The sequence below is a fragment of the Pteropus alecto genome, unplaced genomic scaffold, assembly GCF_000325575.1.
Source record: "Pteropus alecto unplaced genomic scaffold, ASM32557v1 scaffold42, whole genome shotgun sequence".
NCBI lineage: Eukaryota > Metazoa > Chordata > Mammalia > Chiroptera > Pteropodidae > Pteropus > Pteropus alecto.
Genome location: NW_006434825.1, coordinates 11,943,093 through 11,968,151, shown reverse-complemented (window position 1 = coordinate 11,968,151; position 25,059 = coordinate 11,943,093). Strand labels below are relative to the sequence as shown.

The 25,059-nt window shown below is 49.2% G+C and overlaps 1 protein-coding gene across 5 annotated transcripts in view; it reads right to left on the bottom strand.

Annotated features, from left to right (window-relative positions):
- Nucleotides 1-5,182: 5,182 nt before the first annotated feature.
- Nucleotides 5,183-25,059, bottom strand: part of DUS2 (dihydrouridine synthase 2) — a 37,524-nt gene continuing 17,647 nt past the window's right edge. For 3 of the 5 annotated variants that reach the window (XM_015587783.2, XM_015587784.2, XM_025045326.1), the window contains 12 exons: nucleotides 24,262-24,305; nucleotides 23,043-23,103; nucleotides 19,807-19,854; nucleotides 15,564-15,629; nucleotides 15,313-15,383; nucleotides 13,238-13,324; nucleotides 11,752-11,920; nucleotides 9,764-9,885; nucleotides 8,373-8,522; nucleotides 7,151-7,238; nucleotides 5,968-6,041; nucleotides 5,526-5,763 (listed from right to left, as the gene is read on the bottom strand). In XM_015587783.2, coding sequence (XP_015443269.1) covers nucleotides 5,526-5,763; nucleotides 5,968-6,041; nucleotides 7,151-7,238; nucleotides 8,373-8,522; nucleotides 9,764-9,885; nucleotides 11,752-11,920; nucleotides 13,238-13,324; nucleotides 15,313-15,383; nucleotides 15,564-15,629; nucleotides 19,807-19,854; nucleotides 23,043-23,103; nucleotides 24,262-24,305 — 1,218 coding nt within the window. Of the gene's footprint in view, nucleotides 5,764-5,967; nucleotides 6,042-7,150; nucleotides 7,239-8,372; nucleotides 8,523-9,763; nucleotides 9,886-11,751; nucleotides 11,921-13,237; nucleotides 13,325-15,312; nucleotides 15,384-15,563; nucleotides 15,630-19,806; nucleotides 19,855-23,042; nucleotides 23,104-24,261; nucleotides 24,306-25,059 lie in introns of all 5 variants that reach the window. The other 2 variants (XM_006909790.3, XM_015587782.2) reach the window with 1 other exon arrangement.

Sequence of the window (25,059 nt, the reverse complement as noted above, 5' to 3'; positions counted from 1 at the left end):
CCCTACAGCGCGCCCATCTGACCCGGCCGCCCATAGGCCACTGGAGCCGCGGGCTAGTCCGATGGCCCCGCCCACTCACCAGCCTACCGCGTGACTCCCCCTCCCGGAGAAGGAAATCACGTAAATATGCAGAGCTGGCTAGCCCCGCTACCCATTGGGAGTTGTAGTCTGGCTTCTAGTCCCTTCCCAACTCCTAAACCAGGCTCCCGCACCCGAGTGTGATGCCGATAGTCCTAATTGGGTTAAGGAGCCCACCGCCCGCCAATCTGAGACTATTCCTGGGTGTAGCTCACATCCAGGAAGGGGCGCCGGAGCACTAGGGTTATAAGTTCGGTGACACGGTACTGAAGGGTCACTTCGGTTGGCTGGTTTGGGGAGGATATCAGGGTACCGGAGGATTGACGTGAACGCCACTCACGCCCTCATCCCACCCCGACTCTAATGGCGGGATCTCGAGAAGGTGGGGACCGACCGAGCCTCCAACTAGCGTGGGACGGGGCACATAGAGACGTGGGCTGCACAAGTCCCGAATCTGAGCTCGGGGACGGCTCCCGCGCTTCTCTGGCTGCGCCTTTGTCCGCCCTGACGAGCCGGCCTGGCAGCTGATACCTCGAGCACTGCCGGTGTATTCGAAGCCTCGGGAAAGCCCGACAGGCATAATCTGTCCCCTGCGAGAAGTTGGGAATACTGAACCGGAAAGTTCGTCGTGAACTCGAGCCACTCAAGGACCCTGACCTCTGCATCTCAGAGCACATCCATGAAAGCAGGAGGGATTGTGATACCCAAACCGAGCGGCTGTTAGTGGAGAGGAAGTGACACTGTGTCTAAAGAACGGTTTTTACTCTTGGCCCCTCCCCAGGCCTATCTTCCCCCAAGAGGACCCAAGATGCGGCCTCCTGGGGCCTGAGATGGGGCTGGTGCCCGGGAACCGGGAACGCTGAGCCTGACTTGTTTACTTAGGGATGCTCCAAGGCGCAGGGTTGACCGGGGAGCTGGGAGAGGCCTGAGAGACCAACTCCCCTAGCTCCAGACCCCGCAGGGCGTATCATCCCTACAGGCGAGTTGCTGAGAAACCCAGGATGCTATGTCCCTCTCAAAGGCTTGAGTTCAGGCACATCCTACACTGCCCACAAAAAGCCCTTGGGAGAAGAGAGCAAGGTGGAGCACCTTGCAGAGATGTCTCAATATGTGATACTTGAACTACCAGGGAGCGGTAGGGATAGCCTAACTAGGTCTTAGGTCAGGACAGGGAATGTCCAGAGCAAATGAAACTTTTATCTTGGATTGGTTCAACCCCGAGGTCAGAAAATTTTTCCTGCCCAGGGCTCTGTACACATACCTGTCCTGGACCTGGGGATACAGAGGTAAATTAGTCTCCCTTTAGAGGTGGGAGAGAGGGAACTAGCAAATCTATAATCACTGTGTAAAGAGATTAGGGCTGTGCCAGCTCAGAGAAGGTTCATAATCACCCTGGCTACAGGTCCTCCACAGGGCTAAGTATGAATTGGAGAGATGGGCAAGAGATGAAGAAGATGGTTCCAGAGAACAGATTTCCGAAGACTTGGGGACCAGAAAATACATGCAGTGAGCAGAAGGCAAAGGTAAAGGTGGATGAATGGACAGAGTACTACAGGGCACTGCAAGATATCTGGACTTTATCCTGAGGGCAGTGGAAGCTACAGAAGGGTTTAGAACAGGGGACATCCATGTTCAGAATTCTAGGTGAATCACTGTATTGGATTGGGAGAAGGTTAGAGGCAGGAGAGGATAACAGTGATGGAGGAGAGGGAGCAAATGGCATTATGTAGGTGTAACATCTTCCAAATAAACTGTCCTGCCTTCAAAGGATCTCCGACTTTGAATGGCTGAGTATGGAACTTAGAGGCCAAAAGCAACTAATTTAGCAGGCTTCTGCCCCAGGCAGATGGCTGGCCTGCCAATTAGTAGCACATGTAACATGACCCTGGTATAGTAAAAGGCCCCAGAAGGTTGGCCAGCTCACCTCCCCCTCCCCATAAAACAATGCAGTTTCAGGTTGTTTCTCCCTGCCCCCACACATACATACCTCCCAGGTTATCATCTGGATCGAGAAAATGGACCTTTATCTAGCCTCTCTGCCCTCTAGACATGACTTTACCTGAACCAGGGACTCAGCCAGCCAGGCCAGGGGGAAGGTAAGAGGGAGACCCTGGGCCTGTCAGCCCCACTGCTAGGAAGGAACCACAGAAGCTGTAGATGGCTTTAAAAATTCACTCGCTCATCAACTGCTCCGTGACGCAGCTGTGTTCCCAGCCAATGTGCAAGTGGAGAAAACTGAGAGGAGGTCAGGTCTGGGGGAAGATTTCTGGTCTGGAGGAAACTGAGAACCCAATGTAGAGTGATAAGGGCTGGGGCAGGGGTGGACACCAACTTCAGGAAGAGTGTTACCACCTTTCTAAGAAAGGCAGCAATGGCTGGGAGCTCTACAGGCTGTGATGCTCCCACACACACCAATATATGAACTCTCTCCACCCCTTTTCCTCAGCTAAGACTAGGATCTCCCCCATGAGCTCTTCCTCAGGCCAGCTCCAAAGCTCTCTTAGATGGCAGAAGGCCATCTGACTCGCCTCCAGCCTTCTGAGAGCCCTATGAAACCAGGAAAACCAGGGGACTAGTGCTGTATACAGAACCTGACTGGGCTGGCTAGTAGAAAAAAACTGTGTGGGTCTCTGTACAACCTCCCTCCTGTGTGAATGCCAGCCAGGCCTGAGATTTAGGGAAAGCCATCTATTTCATCAGCTGCCATAGGCCTGACTCTGAGCTCCCATTGTTGAAGGCTCTCCTGCGGCCTCTGAGCCATGAGATGGTACAGCTTAGCTGAGTCCAGCTCTTCTTGTTCCACATTAGAGGAAACAGGACCCTTGGAGGAAAGTCAGAGTTTACAAAGTAGTTCTTCTCCATGCCACCCACCTCTCCTGCCCAATGTCTTGATTTTGGTTCTTCTTCAGTGCCTGCTCCCCATCCCCATACCAAGGCTGGCCATAGGGGACACAAGGACTGCCCTTGAGCAGCTCCCAATCTTGGCAGACTACAATCAAAAAAAGTCAGCACAGGATCCAGAAGGCAGGGTTAGCATTTTGTCCTCGAATGCTAAGCTGAGGAGTTTGGACTCGATCCAGAGGACAGTGGAGAGCTGTGGTACAGTTGTGAACAAGAGTGACACCTGGAAGGAACTAAGTGCAGGACTGCAGGGGTAAGAGGTTCCCCACTCATCTGCACAAGTCCAGTCTTCTTGCTGTGGTCTTCGGAAGACCTGTCACATTCTCTAGCCTTACTCATTCCTCCCTCTCATGTTCATGTCAAAATCATTTATCCCCAAAATGTGATGAGCTAAGAGTAAGTCCTTAATCCAGGTGGCTGGAATAGATGGATAAGTGTTGTGGCCACTAGTCCAGAGAGGGGTTTGGGTGTCTAAGTGGCCTTAGTTTAAGGTGGGCATGATAAGAACAGTGGGTGGAGCTTTCAGAACTGACTGGGTCCTCCCAGTCAGTACCTGGACTTAGGCAGGTCACTCTGAGACCAGGGAATGTATCACTGAGGTGTGTTAAACTGAGACCATATTTAACCAGGATCTTTATCAGACATCCTTAGTCATGGAACACGCACTAGCCACTCCCCACCTGCTCCCCTGTGAATGACCCTCTCCACAATGCTTTTCCTGGGCCCTCAAAGTCCCCACACTCCAGACTCTATCTTAGCAGCTGACCTCTACCCTGCCTCTTCTCCGTAGCCCGGAAATGAACCTGACCCTGCCAGAGCAGGGGTTTCCCCAGAAAATCACAATGGTGGGCAAAGAGGGCTAAGGACAAAGCCCAGCCCCATCAGGGAAGAAGTGGATCTTAATTCACTTAGTGCCTGGCCAACACAGAGTCCTCCCACAAGCTCTGACTGTCTCAGGATGCCTGGGGGTCTACTGGGGCCTCTCTGTCTGCCCTGTTCCAGTCGGGGTATGAGGAAAGGCAAAGGTATTTTCACTGAGAGTTTTTTATAAGAAAAAATCAGAAATAAATTATGCCTAAAGCTTGATGGCTGAGGCTGGACTAAGCCTGTCACTCTCCTGGGTGGGGCCCTTTCTCTGGGACCACTGGGCTGGGCAGTTAGGGCAGCCTCAGCATGGAGTTGACCCCATTAGCCACACAGTGAACTATCACAGGGCTAGCCTATTTATCCTCCAGCCAGTTTCAAGCAGGCAGAGAACAGTTGATCCCATTCTCAGAGGAGGGCCCTTGGGCCCAGAGAGGACAAGAAGTGACTTGCCCAAGGTCAGATAGCAATGGGCTCTAGGAGGCCACTGGTAGTGTGGTATCCTTATCTGCATACAGAAGAGCAATGTGGGTGCCAGGAGGGGCACCTCCAGGACTGAGACAGAGACCTCTGCCCAACCCTTGACTCAGGCCACAGAGCCAGGCGCTGGTGGCTGGCACAGGGGCCTTACCCTGGGGGAGATGGGAGGAACATGGCCTTGGACCAGAGAGGAATCCCCCCTCCCCACGGAGCTTGAAAAAGGGGAGGAGAAGCAACATGTTTACAGCTGAGGAAGCAGGGGCGGCACTGGGCAGAGACCTTTGGTCAGAACGCCCCTCCCAGTAAGCGGGGGTGGCCCCACAAGTTGAGTTGTGGTAGCCGTTTGTTTGCTTCTTACTGCCAGAAGGAAATTAAAGAGAATCTGCCACTTCCTTCCGGCCCAAACGGGATGGTGGAGGTGAAAGGGGGGCAGTGGCGTGGGCGGGCAATCTCAAGGGCCCCAAATTGTTGTAATCAGCAGTCTCCAGTATCTTCTAACCAGAGCAAGCACCTCAGGTCTGAGCTCCAGACAGTTGTTGAGGGTCAGACCCAGTACCCACATTCGCCTGAGCTGGTCCCTTGCTGGGGTACCAGATATCCTAATCATCGCCCCAGATCCCATATCACTTCTCATCAGGAAAGCCAACTAACTGATGGCCATTGCCTCAGGTTTACCATCAGTAAAATGGGCTTCTTGGGCCTTCCTGACTCAGCCAAGTCCAATGAACATTAAAGGTGAGATGCCCTGTCTCTTACTTCCATCCAGACCCATAAGGATGGATAAAAGGTAAGCCTTAGGAAGCTCCAGCTCTGCACTGTGGGTGGGAGTAGAATAATTATGCCAGGCCATCAGTCCATGTGTGAAGATGATCAAGGCTAAAGCAGCCAGCCATGGGTGAGGATGGAGGGTGTCTTTATTGCACTGTACCAATATCAGGTTGGGGAGGTTCCACCTGAAAAGCCCGTTTTCAAAGAAAATACTGAGATCACTGGGAACCTGGCCCTGCAATCAGACCTACCAAAGGAGATGGGCGCTCTGGGCACCCCTTGTCCCATGTTCCAGGCCGATGGCCCAGCCAGAACCTCTTAACTCCTGTCAGGCAGAGGCAGCAAATTCTCCAATAGCTCTCTGGTTCATGCTCTGTACCTAAGTCATCTTAGGGCCAGGCTCATGGAAAGGATCACCGAGGTAGGGACAGTGGTCACCAGCCTTCCAGAGAGCTCTCTTTACCACTTCCCAAGGCTACAAAGAGCTTCTTGCACAGTTCCCCAGGCATTGCTGGCTCCTGAGCTCTGGGCCCCCCAGGGTCTTGGTCAGGGGCCTCCCACTTGCGTTTGTGCAAGGAGGTGCTCACCTCACCCAGCCGACCCTCAGGGAGGCCCTGGCTCCTCAGACAGACGATGGCTGCAGCCTGTTCCGCCAGTTTCTTGGACTTGTCCCTGGGAAGATGAGGGATAGGGGATTGAGGCAGATGGGCAGACAGATTGCAGGACTAGAGGCTGTGAGGTCTGACTTTACAATACCCTTGGCACAGATTCTGCCAAAACTGAGGAAGGGGTCATCACCCAGGGATGCTACTGGCAAGGTACACCATCCACCCAACCTTCCTAAGCCAATGCTAGCCCACTGATGAGGAAACTCACCACAAGGTAGACTGGTACTTTTGCTCAGCAACAGTGACAACAGAACAGAAGAGGCGATCCAGGGGGCGTTGAACCTGGTACAGAGAGAGCAAAGGAAACAGGGATGGCAACATGAGGGGAAGAAGAATGAGCCCCGGAAGCCCACCTGCCAGGGTCACACTGAAGGCAAAGAAAAGGAAGTCCTTCCACCTAAGTCAAATGAAAGCTACCTATACCACATGCTCCTCCCCAGCAGAAATGTCTAGTACGTTTTCCAGGGAAGAAAGGTGGATACACAAACAGACAATGACACTGCAGCATATCAGAGGAATTCTGCCATGCACCTACACAAAGGACCATCAGAGCCCTTAGCTGTGTGTGACTATGGAGTGTCCTCCAAATGAGGAGTCCACCAGATGGCAAAGGGGTAAGAGGGGACAAGGATTGGGGCAAAGAAGACAGCATCTGGCAGAGAGACCAGGTGATAAGGCAGAGCAGAGAGCTGAGTGCATGACACTTGAAGCAGAAGAGCAGGCGGGGTTGGGGGAGCAGTCTCATGCTCTGTGCTAAGGTACTAGGGCTTGGTCCCAAAGGCACTGAGGAGCTGATGAGGACCTGAGCAAGGGAGGTAGAGGTCAGATTCGCTTTGGAAATGTCACTCTGGCAGAGGAGGACACAAGGCCCAAAAGGTACAAGCTTGGAGGTCAGAAGTCCAGTTCAAAAGAGACAGAGCAACTTAAACAAGGCATGGCCATGGGGACCAAAGGAAGTTGAGCAATCCTATCTCAAAGTTCACTGAGGGACCCTGTGTCTGGAGCCCAATTCTGTGCCCCATTGGCTGAGGCCTGGTCCAAAAACATGTCTAACTTTTAGGTTTGAGCACCCTTTCCCAAGCCAGTTGGCTCTTCCCAGAGACATCTCCCCTGCCTAAGTAACACCACTGGCAGCCCTTTACTTAAGTCACTAGTTCCGTTTTATGAAAGTAGCCACAATTAGACAACAGGCCCACTGTCAAAGGAAAGGCATTATCAGCAACTAGCCCAGCCACCAGTAACTCATGCATGCCCAAAGAGGGCAAAGCCCGGCTCCAGCCAAGAGGTCTGGAGTCCAGGGTATGAGCTGTGGGTGTGCTAGGGGTGATGGCACCAGCTGTGGGAAGTCTGTGGGGCTGGATGCAGGGCAAGCCACACAGCCAGGAACTCACGGTTTCATATACAGGTTGTGCCAACTTCTCCCTCCGGCACCATTCCAGCAGGCACATCTTGGGGGTGATCTGGGGTGAGTATGCTCTCCTGGAAAAAGGAGAAGGAGTCAGGCCCAACGGCCATCACCGCTCCGTTACTCAGCAGGGGCCCCACTCAGTTCCTGATAGGAGCTGCAGGAACTGAGACATCACGCTGCTGCCCTAAGTTCATGTACTATTCTCCTGACCTCCCATTTCTGTCCTACCGGCAACTTGGGGCCTGCGTTCTACCTAAAGGGAAGATGGGCTTCACCATGCTTAGGGAACTGGGGTGGGAAGTTAACTCTAGCAGTATGAGCTCCAGCCTAGAAAACAGTCTTTGACAGCCAAGAAGGTAAGTCCAGTTTGACTCTCAAGACAAGATCAGGAGGAAGTGGACGGGGTTGAGAAACACAGGTAGCCATACCATTGTCTCAGGGATCTAGCTTAGCACCCACCTAACTATGTCTGCCGAGTGTCAGAATGATCCACTGCTGCTTTAGACACAGTGGAATCTGGTTTCAGAGTCAGTCTGCATCATGTTGCAACTTCCCACCAGGAGCTCCCCCTGAATATGACTGCCCAACAGCTGTTCCCACACCCTTCCTCCCCAGCCCTTGCCAGACAAGACTGGCTTCTGGGCTGGGCCTGTGGACCTGAGAAAGGCTCAGATCCCAGATTACAGAGGACAAGGATGAGGGCCCCAATTAAAGCTGAGTCACAGTCTGAGGTAGTAATTGGCCTGAGGCTACTTCTACCTAGAGAAGATACCACAGGGCTGGTGAGGAGCAGCCAGTGTGGGCAGGGGTCACACAGCCAGATAAGGATTAGGGTCTCACTGCTGCTAGAGAGTCTCTTGTAGGCAGCTCCTTCTTCAGGGCCAGGGAAAAAGCATAGACTTTCAGGGACAGAAGGAGACAAGTCCTCCCACCCCGAGCTGTGGGAGCGGGTAGTGAGTGAGGGCAAGGGTAGAGTTCAGTCACCCTGGGGAAAACATGTCCAACCCTGACAGCACTGCCTAGGCTTTCAGGGACTATCTTCTCCAAAGTGTTTTTTTTGAGTTGTTGAAAACTGAGAACAAGGGTACAAACCAAAGTGACCTGTGGTCTGCTTGCCATTAACCATGTACAACAGCCAGCTTGTTGGGCCAGGCAGCCCAAAGGCACTGGCCCTAGCCCAAACTGAAGCCACGCTGGAGACCTACCGGTCAAATTTGACAGCCATCTTAATGACATCAGAGGTGTCTTGAGCCGGATCCCCTGCCTCTTCTGGGGTCCTGGCCAAGAGCTCAGCCCGCCGAGCGTCCAGTTCTCGTGTGGTCTCCTCATAGAAGGCACCAAGGCCAAAGGCCTCACTACAGAGAGACAAGTAGAACAGTGCAAGCCCTTTAAGGGGAGCCAGCATCTAGGGAACTACTGCGGGAGCCCAGGGCCCCACCCCTGAGGAATGCCCCCCAGCACACACCAAACCACCACTAGGACCTGGCCATCAGAAGGTACCTTCTACCCACCCCTAGGATCGGCCTGGAGTGGCAGGTGGACAGTGAATGTGGGCCCCTGAGGGTGGACACTGGAGGGCAGGCAGGGCTGGGTGGAAAACATTCTAAAGGTCACCTCTACCACCCAAGCCCAGCTTCTCTTTCAAGGAAGAGCACACAGGCAGGTGTCCCCAGCCAGCAGTGAGTGAGCTAACCTACACTGATCAAGCACCGGAGGTATGCATAGCCGCGTCCTCATGTGGGCCCACGGGCGGAAGAGACAGAGGCCTGACCACTGAGTGGTTCTCCACTTCCTGCCCCGGCCACAAGCAGTTAGGCCTCACCTAAATTGAGGTACCACCCAGAGCTACAGTTATAATCTTGAAAATTATACTCCTGAGCTCACAAGGAGGGTTCTGGCAAGGCTTTTCTAGGAAGCATCTTGAGGGCTGGAAGACATTGGCGAAGATGAATATCTGGAGGTGAGAGTGGTTCATTAAGGTTTCTTCAGAGGAGGGAGGATATAGACAACCAACATGTGGGGGAGAGAGCATTCAGGCAGAAGACCCAGTACAAGCACAGATCCATGGAGGTGGGGAAAAGCGTAAATAAAGAGCTGTGGGAGCAAGCAGGAGGTCAGGTTGTGAGGGGCTCCCAATGTCAACCACCTGAGTTGGAGCTATACTAGGTCTAGAGGAGCAAGGGGTGGCCTGTCAGACTGCAGAGTGATGGGCTGTGAGTGCAGGCTCAGGCCAAGGGCTCCATTCTGTAACCCCAAATCTCTTGACAATTGAGTCTTGGTGGCATGGCATGTGATAGATCTGTTACTGGAAAAGCCCATTCCTCCACAGGAATTCCCAAGCCCAGCCCTCACATTCCTCCGTCCAACTAGTGCCCTAGTTCCCAAAATGCTTGCTGCTGAGGATCACTTCAGGGATGGAAAGTTCCAAAGCTTTGAAAGCTATTCTGCGAGGTAAAGCTGTAGTACTGTAGCACCACCCCACTCCTGCACATCAATCTCCAGAAGCTGTGTCACTTGTCCCCTGGTAGAGTCAGCCTAGGGCTCAGGGTTAAGCCTGGGCAACGTGTCTGCAAGGAGAGCCCATTGTCCCTCTCACCAAATTTCCTGGGAAGACTGGGCAGCATGAAGCAACTTTCCTTGGGGTGACTCCAGCTGTTCTCGTAGCATCTGGCACAAGCAGTACTTGGTGTTGGTGTAGTGGTTGTCATACTGCACGGCCTGAGAGAATAACTGACATGAGCCCACCTGCTGCCCACCTGGGAGCCCCTCCTGCTTCAACCACCATAGGCAACCACGGAGGACCTGCCAGAAAGCATCCTCCAAGGCAGGGAGCGGGAAGAAGCCAAATTCTGTTGTGGCAGAACCAGCCCCAGGACAGGGGTGAAATTCTTCTATTCCTTACAACCACGGTGGGTACCTTCCCTTGCCACATCTTAAATGGCCTGTCTCCAAATTCCCCTACAGCCCCATCTACCGACTATGTTCACACGTGTTGTCACTTCACTGAGCTATACAAGCATGAGGTTCAACTGTCACCACTACTTCACAGACTGAGAAGTGCAGGCTCAGGGAGATAAGACAACTGACTGCCCGGGGTACCAGTAAGAGCCTGCCTGGCGTGGGGTGGGCAGGAGAGTGTTGGCGAAGGGTGCCCCAGCCCTCCAGAACTCCCTCTAACCCCTTGGCCCCTACACTCTTCTAATATCACCACTAGGCCTATGTTTTCAGTGATTGGGAATGTGCCATGGCACACTCAGGACAAAGCAGGGATATGTGGGTAAGCCCCGGCTGACAGCAAAGCTTTGATTCAGTTTATTTGGAACAGACAGCACTTGGCTGGACCAGAAACAGCCCCACCTATGCTCGAAAGCTACTCCCTTTCTCCAGGACGACACACACTCTTGAGAAGCTGCCAAAGGTCAGGCTGAGCAAGAATGATAGCATCACCTTTCACCCAGTGAGCAAGCTCAGCACAATTGAACGTGTCCTCTCTGCCACAGACTTGCCAGCCAGCCAGAAGAGCTAGACAGCTGACCTGGGCTGAAGCAAGCCCCCTTGCCCTTGGCTAACTCCGGCCACTGGAGAACCTAGTGGTCACCAACCTGCCCAACAGGACACCCAAAACCAAGGGATTAGGGCTGTAGCATCAAACAAGGGATACTCTAGGACAGAGGCCGCCCCACTCTGGACACAGGCCTCAGGGCCTCCTACTGTCCCCAGCCTGCACAGCCCTGGGGACACACACGTGCCACAGCAGTCATAACTGCCCAGGCATGGCCATGGTTTGAAGAGCCATCTGGACTCTCTCAACCCTCCCAGGAGAGTGTGAGCCCCAAAACTGAAGAGGAAGGTGGAAGTCTGCTCTGGGTGAGGGCCCAAGCCCAACTCACTGAAGAATCCGAGGACCACTCGCTGTCTCTGCCTACAGACATGCACAGCTGATCAGAGTCCCGCCAAGTTCCAGGGTTGTGCTGAAGGGCCAGGGCAAGTGAACTTGTCAAAAAAAATTCCTTTACAGGGAAATGCCCATGGCACTACCATCAAGCTCCCAGTAAGAAGAAAAAGCTTTCCCTAAGGAGAGGGTTAAAGTTTAGCTATACCTTAAGTCAGGGGTTAAAGCATGCTGGGAATTAGCAAGATATGATTTGGACTGATGACCAGGTAAGAAGTCTCTATGGAGATAGTCTGTCAACAACAGCAGCTACAATGGCTCCTCCTGGCTCTGGCTGCTCTGGCACCAACCCATTGCATGGGTGTCTTCAGTGACACAGACCCCATTGTCATTGTGCATGTACATGTATGCGTGGGGGGTGAGGAAGAGATCATGTGTTTGGGGCCACAACAGTGTCCTGGATCCAGAGGTCCTTGCTATGACCCCACACCTTGGAAGCTTTAGAAGGAGCACCCTCTCTTCACATCACAGCCAGGGAGGTTCAATGCTACATGACCAGAACTGAAAAGAAAAGGAGAAGAATGACAAGGGCTGCCTGCTGACAGCTGGTAGCTGGGGCCTCACCCAAAGCTTTCTGCAGGAATGTGGCAGACAGGGAGAAATGTTTGTTTCAAAAAAGTGCAGAGACGTACGTATCGGATGTACTTCTGCATGACCTCCTCCAGGGGCCGCAAACCCTCCTTGAGGAAGATGGATGGGTTCCACATTGCTGCTCGGGCCACCATCACTGAAGAGGCTGCTGTGGCTTGTCGAAAGTCCTCGATGTCCAAATACTCTTGGATGTGGTCATGAGATCCTCCACTGAAAGGCAACAGGGGGTTGAGAGGTATTCCCATTCTTGTCCCAGCATTTTCAAAAAAAAGGCAACTCCCAGGTCTGCCTCACATTAACCGTGTGGCTTTGGCCAAGTGCTTCAGCTGTGCACACTTTGGGAGACTGAAGATTCTCACACACACCCCACTATGGGGTCAGGAGCACCAAGTGAGATAATATAGGAAAGTAGCCCAAACCATGCCGGGCACTTAATAGATATCCTCAAGATTTTACCTTCCTTCTACTTCATCCTAAACTGTGGGGAAAGCCAGCCTACATCTGAAGACATGGGCCTGTAAGTAGATACTGGGGTTACAGGAAACCCCCAGGCTGGAACACCTATATGCCCACTAAAGGCTGGGTCAAAACCCTAGAGAGGGAACAGGAGCAGTGGTGACCATGAGAGGAAAGAAGGAGACCCATTTTGGTTGTAATTTCCCATCCTGCCACCCTGCAGCCCCAAGGGCCCCCTTGTAAACTGCTGTTTACAGAGACAGAATTGGGAGAGTGTCAGGGATGGAGGAACCCTCAGGTGGCAGCAGCAGCAAAAGGGTCCAGGGTCTTGAGTGGCCCTCCTCTCTCCAAACCTCTAAAATTCCTTGGCCCGGGGAAGGTAGGGCCTGGCCTCCATTCCCATCCTTAGCCTGTTCCTCCCTCCCTCCCTCCCACCAGTCAGGCGAATCTGCTATCAGGGCTTCAGGGGTTTGGAACCTCCCTACTCCTATCCTGCCATCAGGTTCTGTGCCATCCTAAGGTGCAAGGATCAGCGGGACTCCCCACTGGCCCACATAGGCCAGCTCCCTGGGGGCAAGTGGACACCAAGCCTCTGGGCTGGGAACCTCACACCTGCCAGTCTAGATTCCTGGTTCCACAGCTGCCCAGAATGCTTGTCTGGGCTCTAGACTATGACCAGCCTCATGACTCCTGAGCCATAGCTCTGTGTGCTCTGGTTTGGGCCTCTCACCCTACACCCTGCACATCTAACTCTGGTGTAATATCACCTTCTCCTAGGCCTGCTTCAGCAGCCACCTTCTTGCTCTCCCTGTCCCTTGAACACTCCTACCCTCAACCCAACCTGGGCCCCTAGCTACTGCACACCTTTATCAGCTACTCACCAGAGGCCGACAGACATGATAGGCACTTGTCAGCCTTATTCCCAACTTCGTTTTTTCATCCTACCCTTTATTCTCTTTTCCCTTAAGGTCATTTTTTTAATGCTATATCCTTCCATTTTTGTATGCCAGCTCAAATCCCTTCTGAGTAAGGTGGGGCATAAAAAGTAAATGATGAGGAAGGGAGGCTTACTTGGCTATGACAGGAATGGAGAGGGTTTCAGCAATAGCTTTGATGGCTTCACAGCTGACAGGGTGTTGAGGTCGCTCCTCCCGCTTCCTTGGAGATAAACAAAAAAGATGAGGCTGAGGGCTGAGTGCCAAAGGCCGTGTCGCAGTTACACAGTTACCTTAGGCAACTTAACCTTACTGTCCTCCCTAGTGAACCTCAGGAAGGTCATGTGGCCATCAAGGACAGGAGTATGGCAAGTCCAGCTCTTGGAGGCCTGCAGGTGAGGTATGGCTTCACGGGGCTGATGTGGGTAGCCTGACTCCCAAGGTCACGCTGCCTTTCCCTGGCTTCCCCTCACCTCTGCTAGAGATGAGGGATAGTGCCATAAGAATGCTGCCCCTACTGTCCCGGTCCTGCCCTCCCCAAGGGACTGGGAACAGCTGCCACTGCTCAGACTGGCCACTCCCATACAGCTGCCTATGCTGAGGCGAGGTTGAGCAGCTGATCCTAGGGAGAGGCACCTGGCACAAGGTAGACGCAGTAGTCAGGGCAGGCCACAGACCATGGCTGTCACAATGAGCCACAGAGGAGGCAGGACCATACCCTGGGTCAACTGAAAGAAGTTCTTGTGAATGACAGTGAGTCTTAGGGATGCTGAGGTGAGCCTTGACCTGTGCTGTTTTCAGGAACAAGCAAGAGAGGTGGTTGACCAGATAGCCCTTGCCCAGGTCTTGTCTGGGTATGTCCTCTCTGCTATATCCCTCAACAAGAAGGGTCAGGAGCCACAGGGCCTCAGAAGACTCTGTCAACTCAGCCTCCACCTCTACTTCCCTAGATCCCCAGCAGCCAGTTCTACCCCATCCTCAACAGTTTTGATGGCGGGACAGTCCCTCTTTAAACTTACTGAATTCTGTCTTCCTAGTGTTTCCAACTACTGGTGAAAATGAATAGCTGTATTTATTCAGAGAATACGATATGCCAGGTGCTATGCCAAGGCTATAAATTCGCAATCTCATAAAAGCCCCACAACAACCTTATAAAGCAGAAATTATCTTAACTTCCATGTGAGGAATGTGGTGCTCAGAGAGGTTAAATGATTTGTCTAAGAAGGGAGCGTTTGAAATCTTGCTCCTGGCATATGTTGTCAGTTTGGCTCAAATAAACTCATAAAAATTAAAAAAAAAAAAAAAAAGATTTGTCCAAGGATACACAGCCAACAGGCATCAGAGATGGGATTTGAAACCACGCAGTCTGAGCCCAGAGCCTGCTACCTCAAGGTGTGTGATGTATACAGCCTTTCACCCCTCCTCTACCAGCACTGGTTTCCACCCGTATAGCTCTGCTTTTCTGTTTTATATATTAAAGTTCTGGGTTCCTTTCTCTGAAAATGCTATAAGAAAATGCTACAACTAGCAAAAAATGGGCTGTTCTTACAAGACCGTTGAACCCAAAAAGGACATCACATAGAGAAGAGAGGTCACTCTTGCCAAAGTCTACTGGCCTGGGGTTCTGTACGAAAGCATATCCTGGACACAGGAAGCAAATTTGACTGGGAAACCCAGAGTAGCCTTCAGCAACCTCTCAGGTCTCAGTAGAGAACACAACAGCTACAGATACAAGGACTGTTTAAAGCAGCCATTGTGACAGCTGGAAGAATAATAGGGGCAGACAAAAGAGGCAGTGCCTTTAAAAGAATAGCAGATTGCCTGGGGTCATTTGAGGGAGAAGCTATTGCTCAATGTAGTGGTAATAAAACGAGATTCAGAATCAGAGTTCTAATTCCACTACTTCCTGGCTGCATGATGCAATTTTGAGCAAATCATTCACTCTACCATTTACACATCCTGAGGGTAGGGGCAGTTTTCCTTCCTCTCAGTCTCTCTGTCTCTAAAGCCTACCACCAGTAGATGCTCAATGAATGAAACAAAGAAAAAGGCAATCCCATAAAGAAACAGCCCTCAGGGTGTCAAAGATCTAGGCAGCAATAGGCTGTATATGTACGAGAGAAATTGATTGTCACCTAGGGCCTGGTGAAGGATCATTAAGATGGCCGAAGACCTCTCTGCAAGTCAGTCACTAGAAAGGTGACCACTCACCTCCCATGAACTGCGATGGCAGCAATGCCAGTCCTTTCTATCCGCTTCACAAGGCTCAGGGTATCTTCCAGCTGAGGAAGAGGACCACATAGGGTGGTTACTGAAGCCACAGAGGGAGCAGCTGCCAGCTCCTAAAGTGGGCTCAGCTCTACCCCTCCTCCAAACCTAATTCGGTTCCTCAAAAATCATTGACACCTCAAATAAACATCCCCAGAGAGAATGGACCTTCAATAGTAATTCACCATCCTTACCGATGACAGGATGCGAATCTTGCAGGTCACAGGTCTGTGTGTCCCTTTAACAAGAGTGCTGAGGATCTGCAGAGAGAACACAAGAGCACCTGCCTCTTCTGGAACAAACAACCACAATGGCTTATACTAATTACTTCTGCTACAGACCTGTGTGTCCCAGTGGCATGAACACGTCTGTATCCATGTATGTGTCCACATGAATGTGTCCGTTGCACACATATACATGTAAGCTCCATGAGGGAAGGAGTCTATCTTTTTTTCTATGCTAGAGCCCCAGCGCCAGCAGCCCCTTTGCCTGGCACATAGTGGTATACATATATTTGATAAATGAATGAATGAGTGAATGGCTCTGCATGCATGCCTGGGTAGAATACAATGGTCCTTTGCCACGGCAAACATCAGAATCACCTGGAGAGCTTAAGAAATACAGAATCTTAGATCCCGCCTCATATTTCCTGAATGAGTCTCTAGGGGCAGAGCTCAGGAATATGTGTTTTCAAAAGAATCTGCCCAACACCCGCTCCCCACACACACTCAATATGATTCTGAGACCTAGCCCTGGTTGAGAATACACAGCTCACAGCTTCTTTCCTGCTTAAAGGCAATGTTCCCTGAGTGCTGTTCCAGAATCTTGCAGAACTAAGGAACAGGAAGGCTTTACATGTCCTAGGCCCTATCCTCACAAAGCCCTCTCTTTAGGGGAGTCAGATATACAGGAATCAAACTGGGAAAGGAAAAGACAACATAGTCAACATATTATAAAGTGTTTATTTTGCATAGTAATTGTAAAGGGCTTCAAAGAAAGATCAAGAAGGAAAGTGTCAGGGATCTAAGATTCTGTATTTCTTAAGCTCTCCAGGTGATTCTGATGTTTGCCGTGGCAAAGGATCACTGGGTTCTACCCAGGCATGCATACAGATCCATTCACTCATTCATTCATTTACCAAGACCCCCTAAGGGTCAGAGATCAAGAGAGGTATAGATGACACTGCATGTCTGTGGTATTGCTATCTTCTTCCCTCATCAAAAATATCGGGCCAGGCAAGTTGGAGGGAAGGTGATCCTAAGGTCCCTCTTCCAAGAACTGGGTTGCTGTCAAGCAGAGCAGAGAGGACATGCAGGCAGCTGCTGCCAGTCTTGGTTCTAGACAGGCAGGGGCAGCAGAGAGCCAGGCTGCAAGAACCAGCGGAGGAGGCCTTTCTCTCAGGGACAGGCTGAGGCAGGCCCCTCAGAAGACATCAGGCCAAGAGCCTGGGCTGACAGACACGTGGAAAGATAATGGGTGAGACAAGGCCTGCTGGCCCCAGCGCAGCTGCCAGTGACTGGCAGGAAGGAACAGGCCCCATGTGCTGCTCCAGGAGGCAGACTGGGCCTGAGGTCCTAGGGTTGCTCTGGCAGGCCTTAAAGGAACACCTATGTTTTAAGGGGGGACTGCCAGACCCATTGAGATACCTAACAAAAATTCTCACTCTAGTCCTTTCTCTCAGTCTGACAGCATGGTCTCTGGAAAGTTCTTTTGCAAGTGTTGACTTAGAATCCTCTGATATTTGGTGATCTAAGCAACATCAGCTAGTTTGATCCAATTCTCTGTTTTGCAGAACTTCCTTTTGATATATTTTATCCAAGTAGCTCTAAGCACTTTCTTCAGTATCTATTTCATGTGTGTGTTCAGGACCAGGAAGGAAATTAGTAACTAAAAGTCCTAGCTACTTGCAAGGGTCACACTGAGGAGAAGGGGTTAACTAGAGTCTGCTTTCTGGCCAGGCTCTAGCATAAAACTCTCCTGGGCCCAGCTCTCCCAGACTCAACTCTCCCAGATGCAAGTCATACCACATGACTCTGTGGTGTGAACATCTGTGAGAAAAAGGAGTTGAGACAGGCCCGTATCTGAGCAGCTAATAGCACACTACCTACAGGCAGGCTCATCTCACCAGGTCCACTGGCTGACTCAGGAAAAACAGAACCTGGTTAGCTTCCCTGGTTTTGGAGGGAGCTGGGTAGAAGGTGGAAAAGCATAAAATTGGGAATCAGTGACAACTGAGTGCAAGTCCTGGCCCTGCCAGTTGTTAGCCATGGCCCAAGTGCTGTGTGTACAAGTGGGACACCCCAGGCAGCCAGGGGGCCCAAGGAATCCTGGGCAGGGTTGAAAGAAAGAAAATCACTGAGTTAGGAGTTTAAAACTGAGATTCTTAATCCAGGGAGGCTACACTAGAGTTACCAGAGAAGCTTTTTCAAAAGACTAAAAAGTCTTTCTTCAAAAGACTCCTTCCCTGCCCCTATCCACCCAAGGGTAGACAGAATTCTCAACAGATAGCATCTCTTGTGTGTGTGAGGTAAAATATATATCATATAAATTGGCCATTTCAACCATTTTTAAGTCTATAATTCAGTGGCATTAATTGACAATGTTGTGCAACCATCACCACTATTTCCAAAATTTTTCATCGCCCCAAAACAAGCATCCTTATTTGAAAAAAATTCTGCAGGTGGTCCTGAAATGCTCCCACAGATGGAACCACAGGCCTAAAACACCAAGCCTAGAAGGAACCACAAAACTCTCAACCAAGTCACCCAGTTTGCCAGCACAGTTTGAGTCTGAATCTACTCCAGCCCACTATTCCCAGGTCCCATTTGGTTTTACTGCAGAAGCCTGAAACCTCCCCTCCATGGGGTAAACCCCATCCACTAGTCTGCCCTGGCCCATCTGGCCACCCCACAAAACAGAAGAGCAGAATAAACTGAGCTTCTGAAGTGGGATGTAACTCTGCAGCCTCACATGTGAAATGTACCCAAAGAGGGGCAGTGAAGAGGACAGAGCCGACAGCGTGAGTGGGAGAAGCCAGGAGGCTGAAGGATAACAAAATGCCCGTGTGCACATGTTGTGAAGCAAACATCTCCTACAGGGGGCCCTCCCCTAAATACAGGGATAAGGTTGACATCCACAGCTGTCCACATCTACTCCATCCTGCACAGGTGTCTGACTGGAGGTTCCTAAGTCCAGATGTCTAGTGACCTGTGGCTAGACACTTATAAACTACACCTGGCACCTTTACCCTGAGATGCCATCAAAACGGGACACTGATGCTGGGGTAGAAGTCACAAGACCATGGCTCTAGACTCAGCTCTGCCTGCTACTTATTCAGTACATGATCTTGAACAAATTATTTTTCTCTCTCTGTGCTTTAGTTTTATTATTCTTGATCAAATGGAAATAATATATGCCTGCCCTGTCTACTTCAAGGAGTTTGGGAAACAAATGGAATAAATGCTGGAATATACTTTAGAAAGGTAATTACTCTACAAATAGTAAGAATACAGTACAGATACATTATATGTACCTATCTACACATGAGAAAAACAAGAAGGTGCCTATCCCATAAACATGCTGGCCTTCCTATATCCCAGAGACAGGGAGGCTGGAGGAATAAATACGGTTGAGCTGCTGACACAGCAGCCAGCACAAATAGTGGCAGCTCTTATTGATAGTGCCTTATCCCAAGTTGCTCTAGCCTATGGGAGGCACTAGGAGGGAAGTGGAGATGGAGAATTGAAAGGAAGTCAAAGGAGCTAAGAGGAGCAACAAAGAGAGAGCTGACTGACTGAGAAAGGAAAGTAAAAGGTGTATATGGTATGGCAGAAAATGTCACCCCAAGGGGAGTGATATGCCCTGGTACTTCACAATACTGGGTGGCAAACACTAACCTGTCCTCAGAGCCTCATATACCTAGCCACCAGAATTACTGAGGAAGAGGAGACTAATTTCAGCTTGTTTCATATGACCCAGGTCTAGCCTGCTCTTAAAGGCTGGTGGTGAATTCTATCAATATGCAGGGGACCACTGCCATGCTCGTTAAGGCCCCTGGGAGAGGCCAATCTTCCCCCAGCCACCCTTACAGCCACTGAGCCTATCCACAACCCACAGGCAGCCTGTCCTATGCGCTCATGGTCATCTCAGAAGGGAGAGAGGCAATACAGAAGAGCCTCTAAATGACTCCTCAACACCCCCCACCCCACCCCCAGCTCTCAGTTGACATGTCCCTAGCCCTGGGCTTTTAAGGAACTCCAGGGCTGCTGTTCGGGGGTTCCCAAACCTGAATGGACATCAAAATCTGGGAAGCCTTTATAAAATTCTCCAGGCCCCAGGTGGAGTGACCGATGCACTAAATCCGGAGGAGGGGAGTAGATGGTCCAGGTACTCCAGTTCCTGTTTAAGGACCTCTGCTTTCCCTCATGCAGGACTTACCTTCTCAATCTTGTCAGGATCTGATAGCAGAGCAGCTCCCATTCCTCCCTAAGGAAAAGCATACAAAGGGACTTCTTACAGTTGGAGGAGGGTGGCCTCTCCTAAAGTATAGCAATATGGTGTGGCAATCCGGCAGCCCCCCAGCACTTGCAGTATCTGTGCTCACTCTGACACCAGGGATCAGAGTTTCATGAATTATAACAGTCATCACTCTGATCCCCATAACAAAAGCTATGGATCTATCCAGAAGTGGGTTCTACAAAAATCATTTTTCAGGACCGCCCATTCCCCACCCAGGGTCTCAATGTCTTAATAAATTAAACTCCTCCATCTGCCAAGTCCTTAAAAAAAATAATGCATCATTCTTCCTTTAAAATGAGAGCAAATGCACCTTCTTCCTGTCCTACTATCACTTGCTTTGGTACCGCCACTACCAGCAAAGCCACTCAGAGATATGCAACCTACAAACCTTGTCCAGGCCTTTCTCTCCTGCCAGTAACATGGGCCCAGTCCTGAGCACCCCGACCAATGTCAAACTCTAACAAAAGCTCCAGTCAATGGAAATCAACAGTCTGTGAAGCCACATGAATCTTGACATTAACAACGGTTGTCTCTTGATGGTGGGATTACTGGTGATTTTTCTGCGCTTTTTTGTACTTTTCTTCTATTATTATCCAAGTTCTGGACAATGGTATAAATTACTTTAATGATGGGGCAGTGTCAAAAATCTGAATCCATTATGAGTAAGATGAAGGGGAGAAAAACAAATCAATAAATATATGCTATCAGTATAGAAACTGCATGTTAATGAATGCTCACAGTCTGTGCTCAGGTTTAAATTCAGTGATCGCAATTTAATTTCATGTTTAAAAGGATGACAGATCAGAATCAGAGAACACTGACCCACCACAGACTCAGCCAGCCTGAGCCTGCATGTCAGAGGAAAATGGGAAAGGCAGAAGAGTACTAGCCCTGGCCTACACTTGGCCACAGATATAAACCTCAGAGCCTTTAGGGACGTCCTGGCCACACATGCTGACTCCATCTGTTCTTCAGCTCACACACAATCTGGCCCTCCCTTGTGGAATCACAAACTCTAAAAAGCAATCTCACTGCCCCTTCCACAACAATGGCTTTCTCAATTGGTATTTCCTTCCTTCCTTTCTATTCAACTTATTTGCTTTTTTGAATAGGTAACACATGAACAATTTTAAAGGTTCAATAGGGTAAAAAGTAAGAACTCTCGCTCTCTGAGAAATGGAAAACTTTTCAATTAAGACTTTTTATATGGTTTCAATTTTTGAACCATGAGAAGACAGGGGATATTCAGGTGGTATGTATTGGTATGGCATACTGCTACTATCTGCTCTGACTGGTTGGTGCCACTGCTATGCCAGTTGTTAATTATTTTAAGTAGCACCCCTGCAATGGGAATTGAGTCCCTATGCAAAACCAAATAAAAACTTAGTTTCCTTCCCCAGGGGAAACCAGTATTGCTAGTTTCTTGTGTGTCTTTCTGAATATATTCTGTGAAGAGAAAAATAAATATATACAAATACTCATTCTCCAACCTCCGTATATAAATGGTAGTACACCATATACAATTTTGCTCCCTGCTCTTTTCACTCCACAGTCTTGAGGAGATTATTCCAATAATTTCAACTCTGCTCTTTACATAATTCAGGAACACAAAGAAGTAATTTGAAGACAGCAAAACAGAGTCCAAAGTTTTTGATTCTTCATAGACAATGTCAAACCTCCATAATTCCTTGAAGAAGCTGCCTACACGGCCCTCTGGACTTCGAGCATCCCAAGGGCCTTTCCCTGAGGCAGTCTTCAGCCTCCTGGCCTAAAGGTCCCCAGGCCATGTGACTCCTGAGAGCACAGAAGTTGACTCTGAGAATGGGCTCAGAGGACATCTGCTATGTCTATACAGCAGACCCTGACCACACGCCCTACAATAAGGCTCCCAGTGGCAGCCCTACAAGAGCACCTCCAGGGCCTCGTATATCCAACCCCAAGCCGTCCTTGTTATTTGCTCCTAGCATGTTTTTCCTCTAGCAGTCCCGATGACACTGAAGACCAAGTGTCCTCCTGGCTGCCAGTCTTTCCCCTTCTACCCCCACCACTCACCCTACTTCCCCACACCAAGTCCAACAATCATTTGTCAGCCAAGTCTTGTCAAATTCTGCTCTGTTTGGGCTTCTCTCTCCATCCCTGGTCTCTCTCCTGTGGACCCAGGATCCTCATCTCCTATATCTATGTCCTCACCTCTAGCCTCTTTCCAGTTGAATCCCCAAGACATATGGCTCCCAGATTAGTATTTCTAAGTATTTCTACTCATGGAATAGATTTGGAAAGTCACAAAAGAAACTAACAACATTGGTTTCCGCTGGAGAAGGAAACTTAAGTTTCTGATCACATGCCTTTTCTGTTCAAAAAAGGCCAGAGATATCTAAAGTCCAAGTCCAGCTACTCTGGTTCAAACCAAGATTTTCAATCCTGTGTTCCCCTGCTTCCTCTTCTCTCCAACTCTCTGGTTAAATCAAGGTTCTCTGTCTCTACTTCATGTTGGCCTCCAGGCCCCTGCTGGAACCACTCCTCCGGCCTGCAGTGTCCCAAACCCCCTCCTCAAGGGCTGCATTCCCCTATAAGATCCCGAATTTAAGGGCTGTCTTTCTGCTCCTTTCTGAGCTATCTTAGCACTCTGGCCTGATCTTCTGATATGACGATGGGGACAAATGTATTGCATTCACTTTTTTTAAAAAAAAATGTGTGTCTTGGTTTTATTCATGAAAAGAAAGTCCTATTCACATTTTCTCTTTTAACATTTACATCATTTGTTTCATTACTTGGGCATAAGTGCTGTGTGTGTGTGTGTGTGTGTGTGTGTGTGTGTGTGTGTGTGTTTGTATATATACAATTTTTCCTGAACCATTTGAGGGTAAAGTTATATATATCATAGCCTTTGACCCCTAAATAATTCAGTGTGTATTTTCTAAGCTGACAGAAGAGTTGTCGACTTTATAAATTTACATTGATACAGTATTTTTAGTTAATCTACAATGGTCCATATTCCAGTTTTGCCAATTGATCTAATAATATCCTCTTGGACATTTTCCTCACCTATTATGGAATCCAGTACAGAGTCGGGTACTATACTTAGCTGTCATGCCTTGTTGGTCCTCTTTAATCTGCACTCTATATTTGTGAAGAATACAAAGAATTCAGTTTACCTTGGTGGAATACTCTTTTGGACAGCCCATGTTAACATCAATACCAGCCACGTCATTTTCTCTGGAAAAACAAAGTAGAAAAGGTAGTCAATATTCAAAAGGTAGAGTCAAAGGCATGGGTCTGTGCTCATGAACCCCTTACGATGTCCCTGGCCCCAAAAGATACCAACCCTCAGTGTCAGAGCTGAAAAAACCCTGTCTCTAAAATGTGCGGCTGCCTCCCCAGCGGAGTTCAAAAAGAAGAGCATAATATGCTCACACTTTGTAGAAAGGGTTAGTTATAGAGGACTTTGCGACTTCGGAGTTGTATCAGATAACTCAAATACTGAGTGACAGCCACACTAAACTTTATTCCAGAGTTCCAGTTCTAACTGGGGAAGTGAAAGCCATTTATCAATGCACAAGAGTGAAATGAGCATAAGAGCCCTTGCCCAGAGCACTGGATCTAGTGGAAGTTACAGGACTTGCCTTTGTTGGCTGGGCCACAGAGTTGGCTTACTCCAAACAGTTCTCAGATGTAGAAACAACCCTTACCTCATCTTCTGGTATGTACAGTTAACAGGCTGCAATCAGGACCAATTATTGTATGAGTTCCTTCTCACCCTTACTGTAACTTATAACAATAGCTGAATCTTACTAAGCACTCACTATGTACCATACATTGCAAAAACATTTACATGCATTATTTCATTTACCTTTCCCTATAATGCCAGAGGTAGGTAGTATTATTGGTCTCATTTTGTAGATGAGGAAACTAAGTTCTCGGAGAGGATAAGTAACTCACCTAAGGTCATACAGTTAGCAAGTAACAAAGCAAGAATTCCAACCCAGGTCCATCTAACTCCAAAGCGCATCTCCTTAACCACAGTACTCCCCTGCTTTCGTTAATTTAGAAAGCAATAAGTCCAACCTAAACTTCATGAGATTTAAATCCTCAGGGTTTACATTCATAAGAGGCCCTGAAAAGGAAGTCTCATGAATAAACACTAAAAAACAGGCACCCACAAAGAGGTTATCTGGGATCTGGGCACCGTGGGTACACACGAGTCCCAGGGCAGTCCTCGGACACCACAGAGAAAGAAACCAGATACTCTTGACCTGAAAACAGAATGTAGTGGACTAGGAGGCAGAGGGTAGTCACATCCAAGGTCACCAGGAACAGTAAGGCCTCATAGCCCACAGGAGAGGCAAAAACAGTTCCAAAGAGGGAAGAACTTACACAAGTCTGGCCACAGCAAGCGCTCGCTCTGCATCTGAAGTCCCCTGGGAACACAAGAGGCTGCATCAACCACCGCCCTGACACAGGTACACACATACAAACACACCATGCATGCCAGGCACACACACATCCACAAGTAGAGTCTAGCTGGTGTCTCTTAAACAGCCAGCTATACAAGCTCACTGCAAGAGACCAAAAGTGGACCCAGATGGCCTAGAAAATGTCGTAAATGATCACTTTCAAACATTCAAAAAAATCTTTTAAATTTTATAGTGAACATTTATAAACCCACGACTTAGATTCTAGAATTAACATTTTGCTATATTTGCTTTATCATATGTCTACCCATTGTTATCAATTTTTTAAAAACTTAAACATTCAGGAGCTATTTCTGAAAAAGCACCAAGAAATAGCCAAAGTGCGAGAAGAGAGCTACAGAGTCATTACAACTCTAACATAAATCTTACTCTTGAGGAAAGCTAATTTCTTTCCATGGAAAATATATACAAACTATACAAAAACAAAGACCATAATCTGATGCTAGGGATGAAAAGTATATGTCATGCCAAACAGATAATTCTTATAATTAAAGAAATTAAATTTGAGACTAGAGATATATAACAGACAGCTAGAACTTGATTTCTATAAACTATCACCAACACTGTAATCACTCAGGAGCAGATCTTTCAAAAATATTAAAGCAGAGTCTTCAGGAAGCTACCCGTGTGCACTGAAGCCCAGGCATTTAACACTGGCCCTGAACAGGGCATGGGATGGCAAATCCAGGTGATAAGTGAG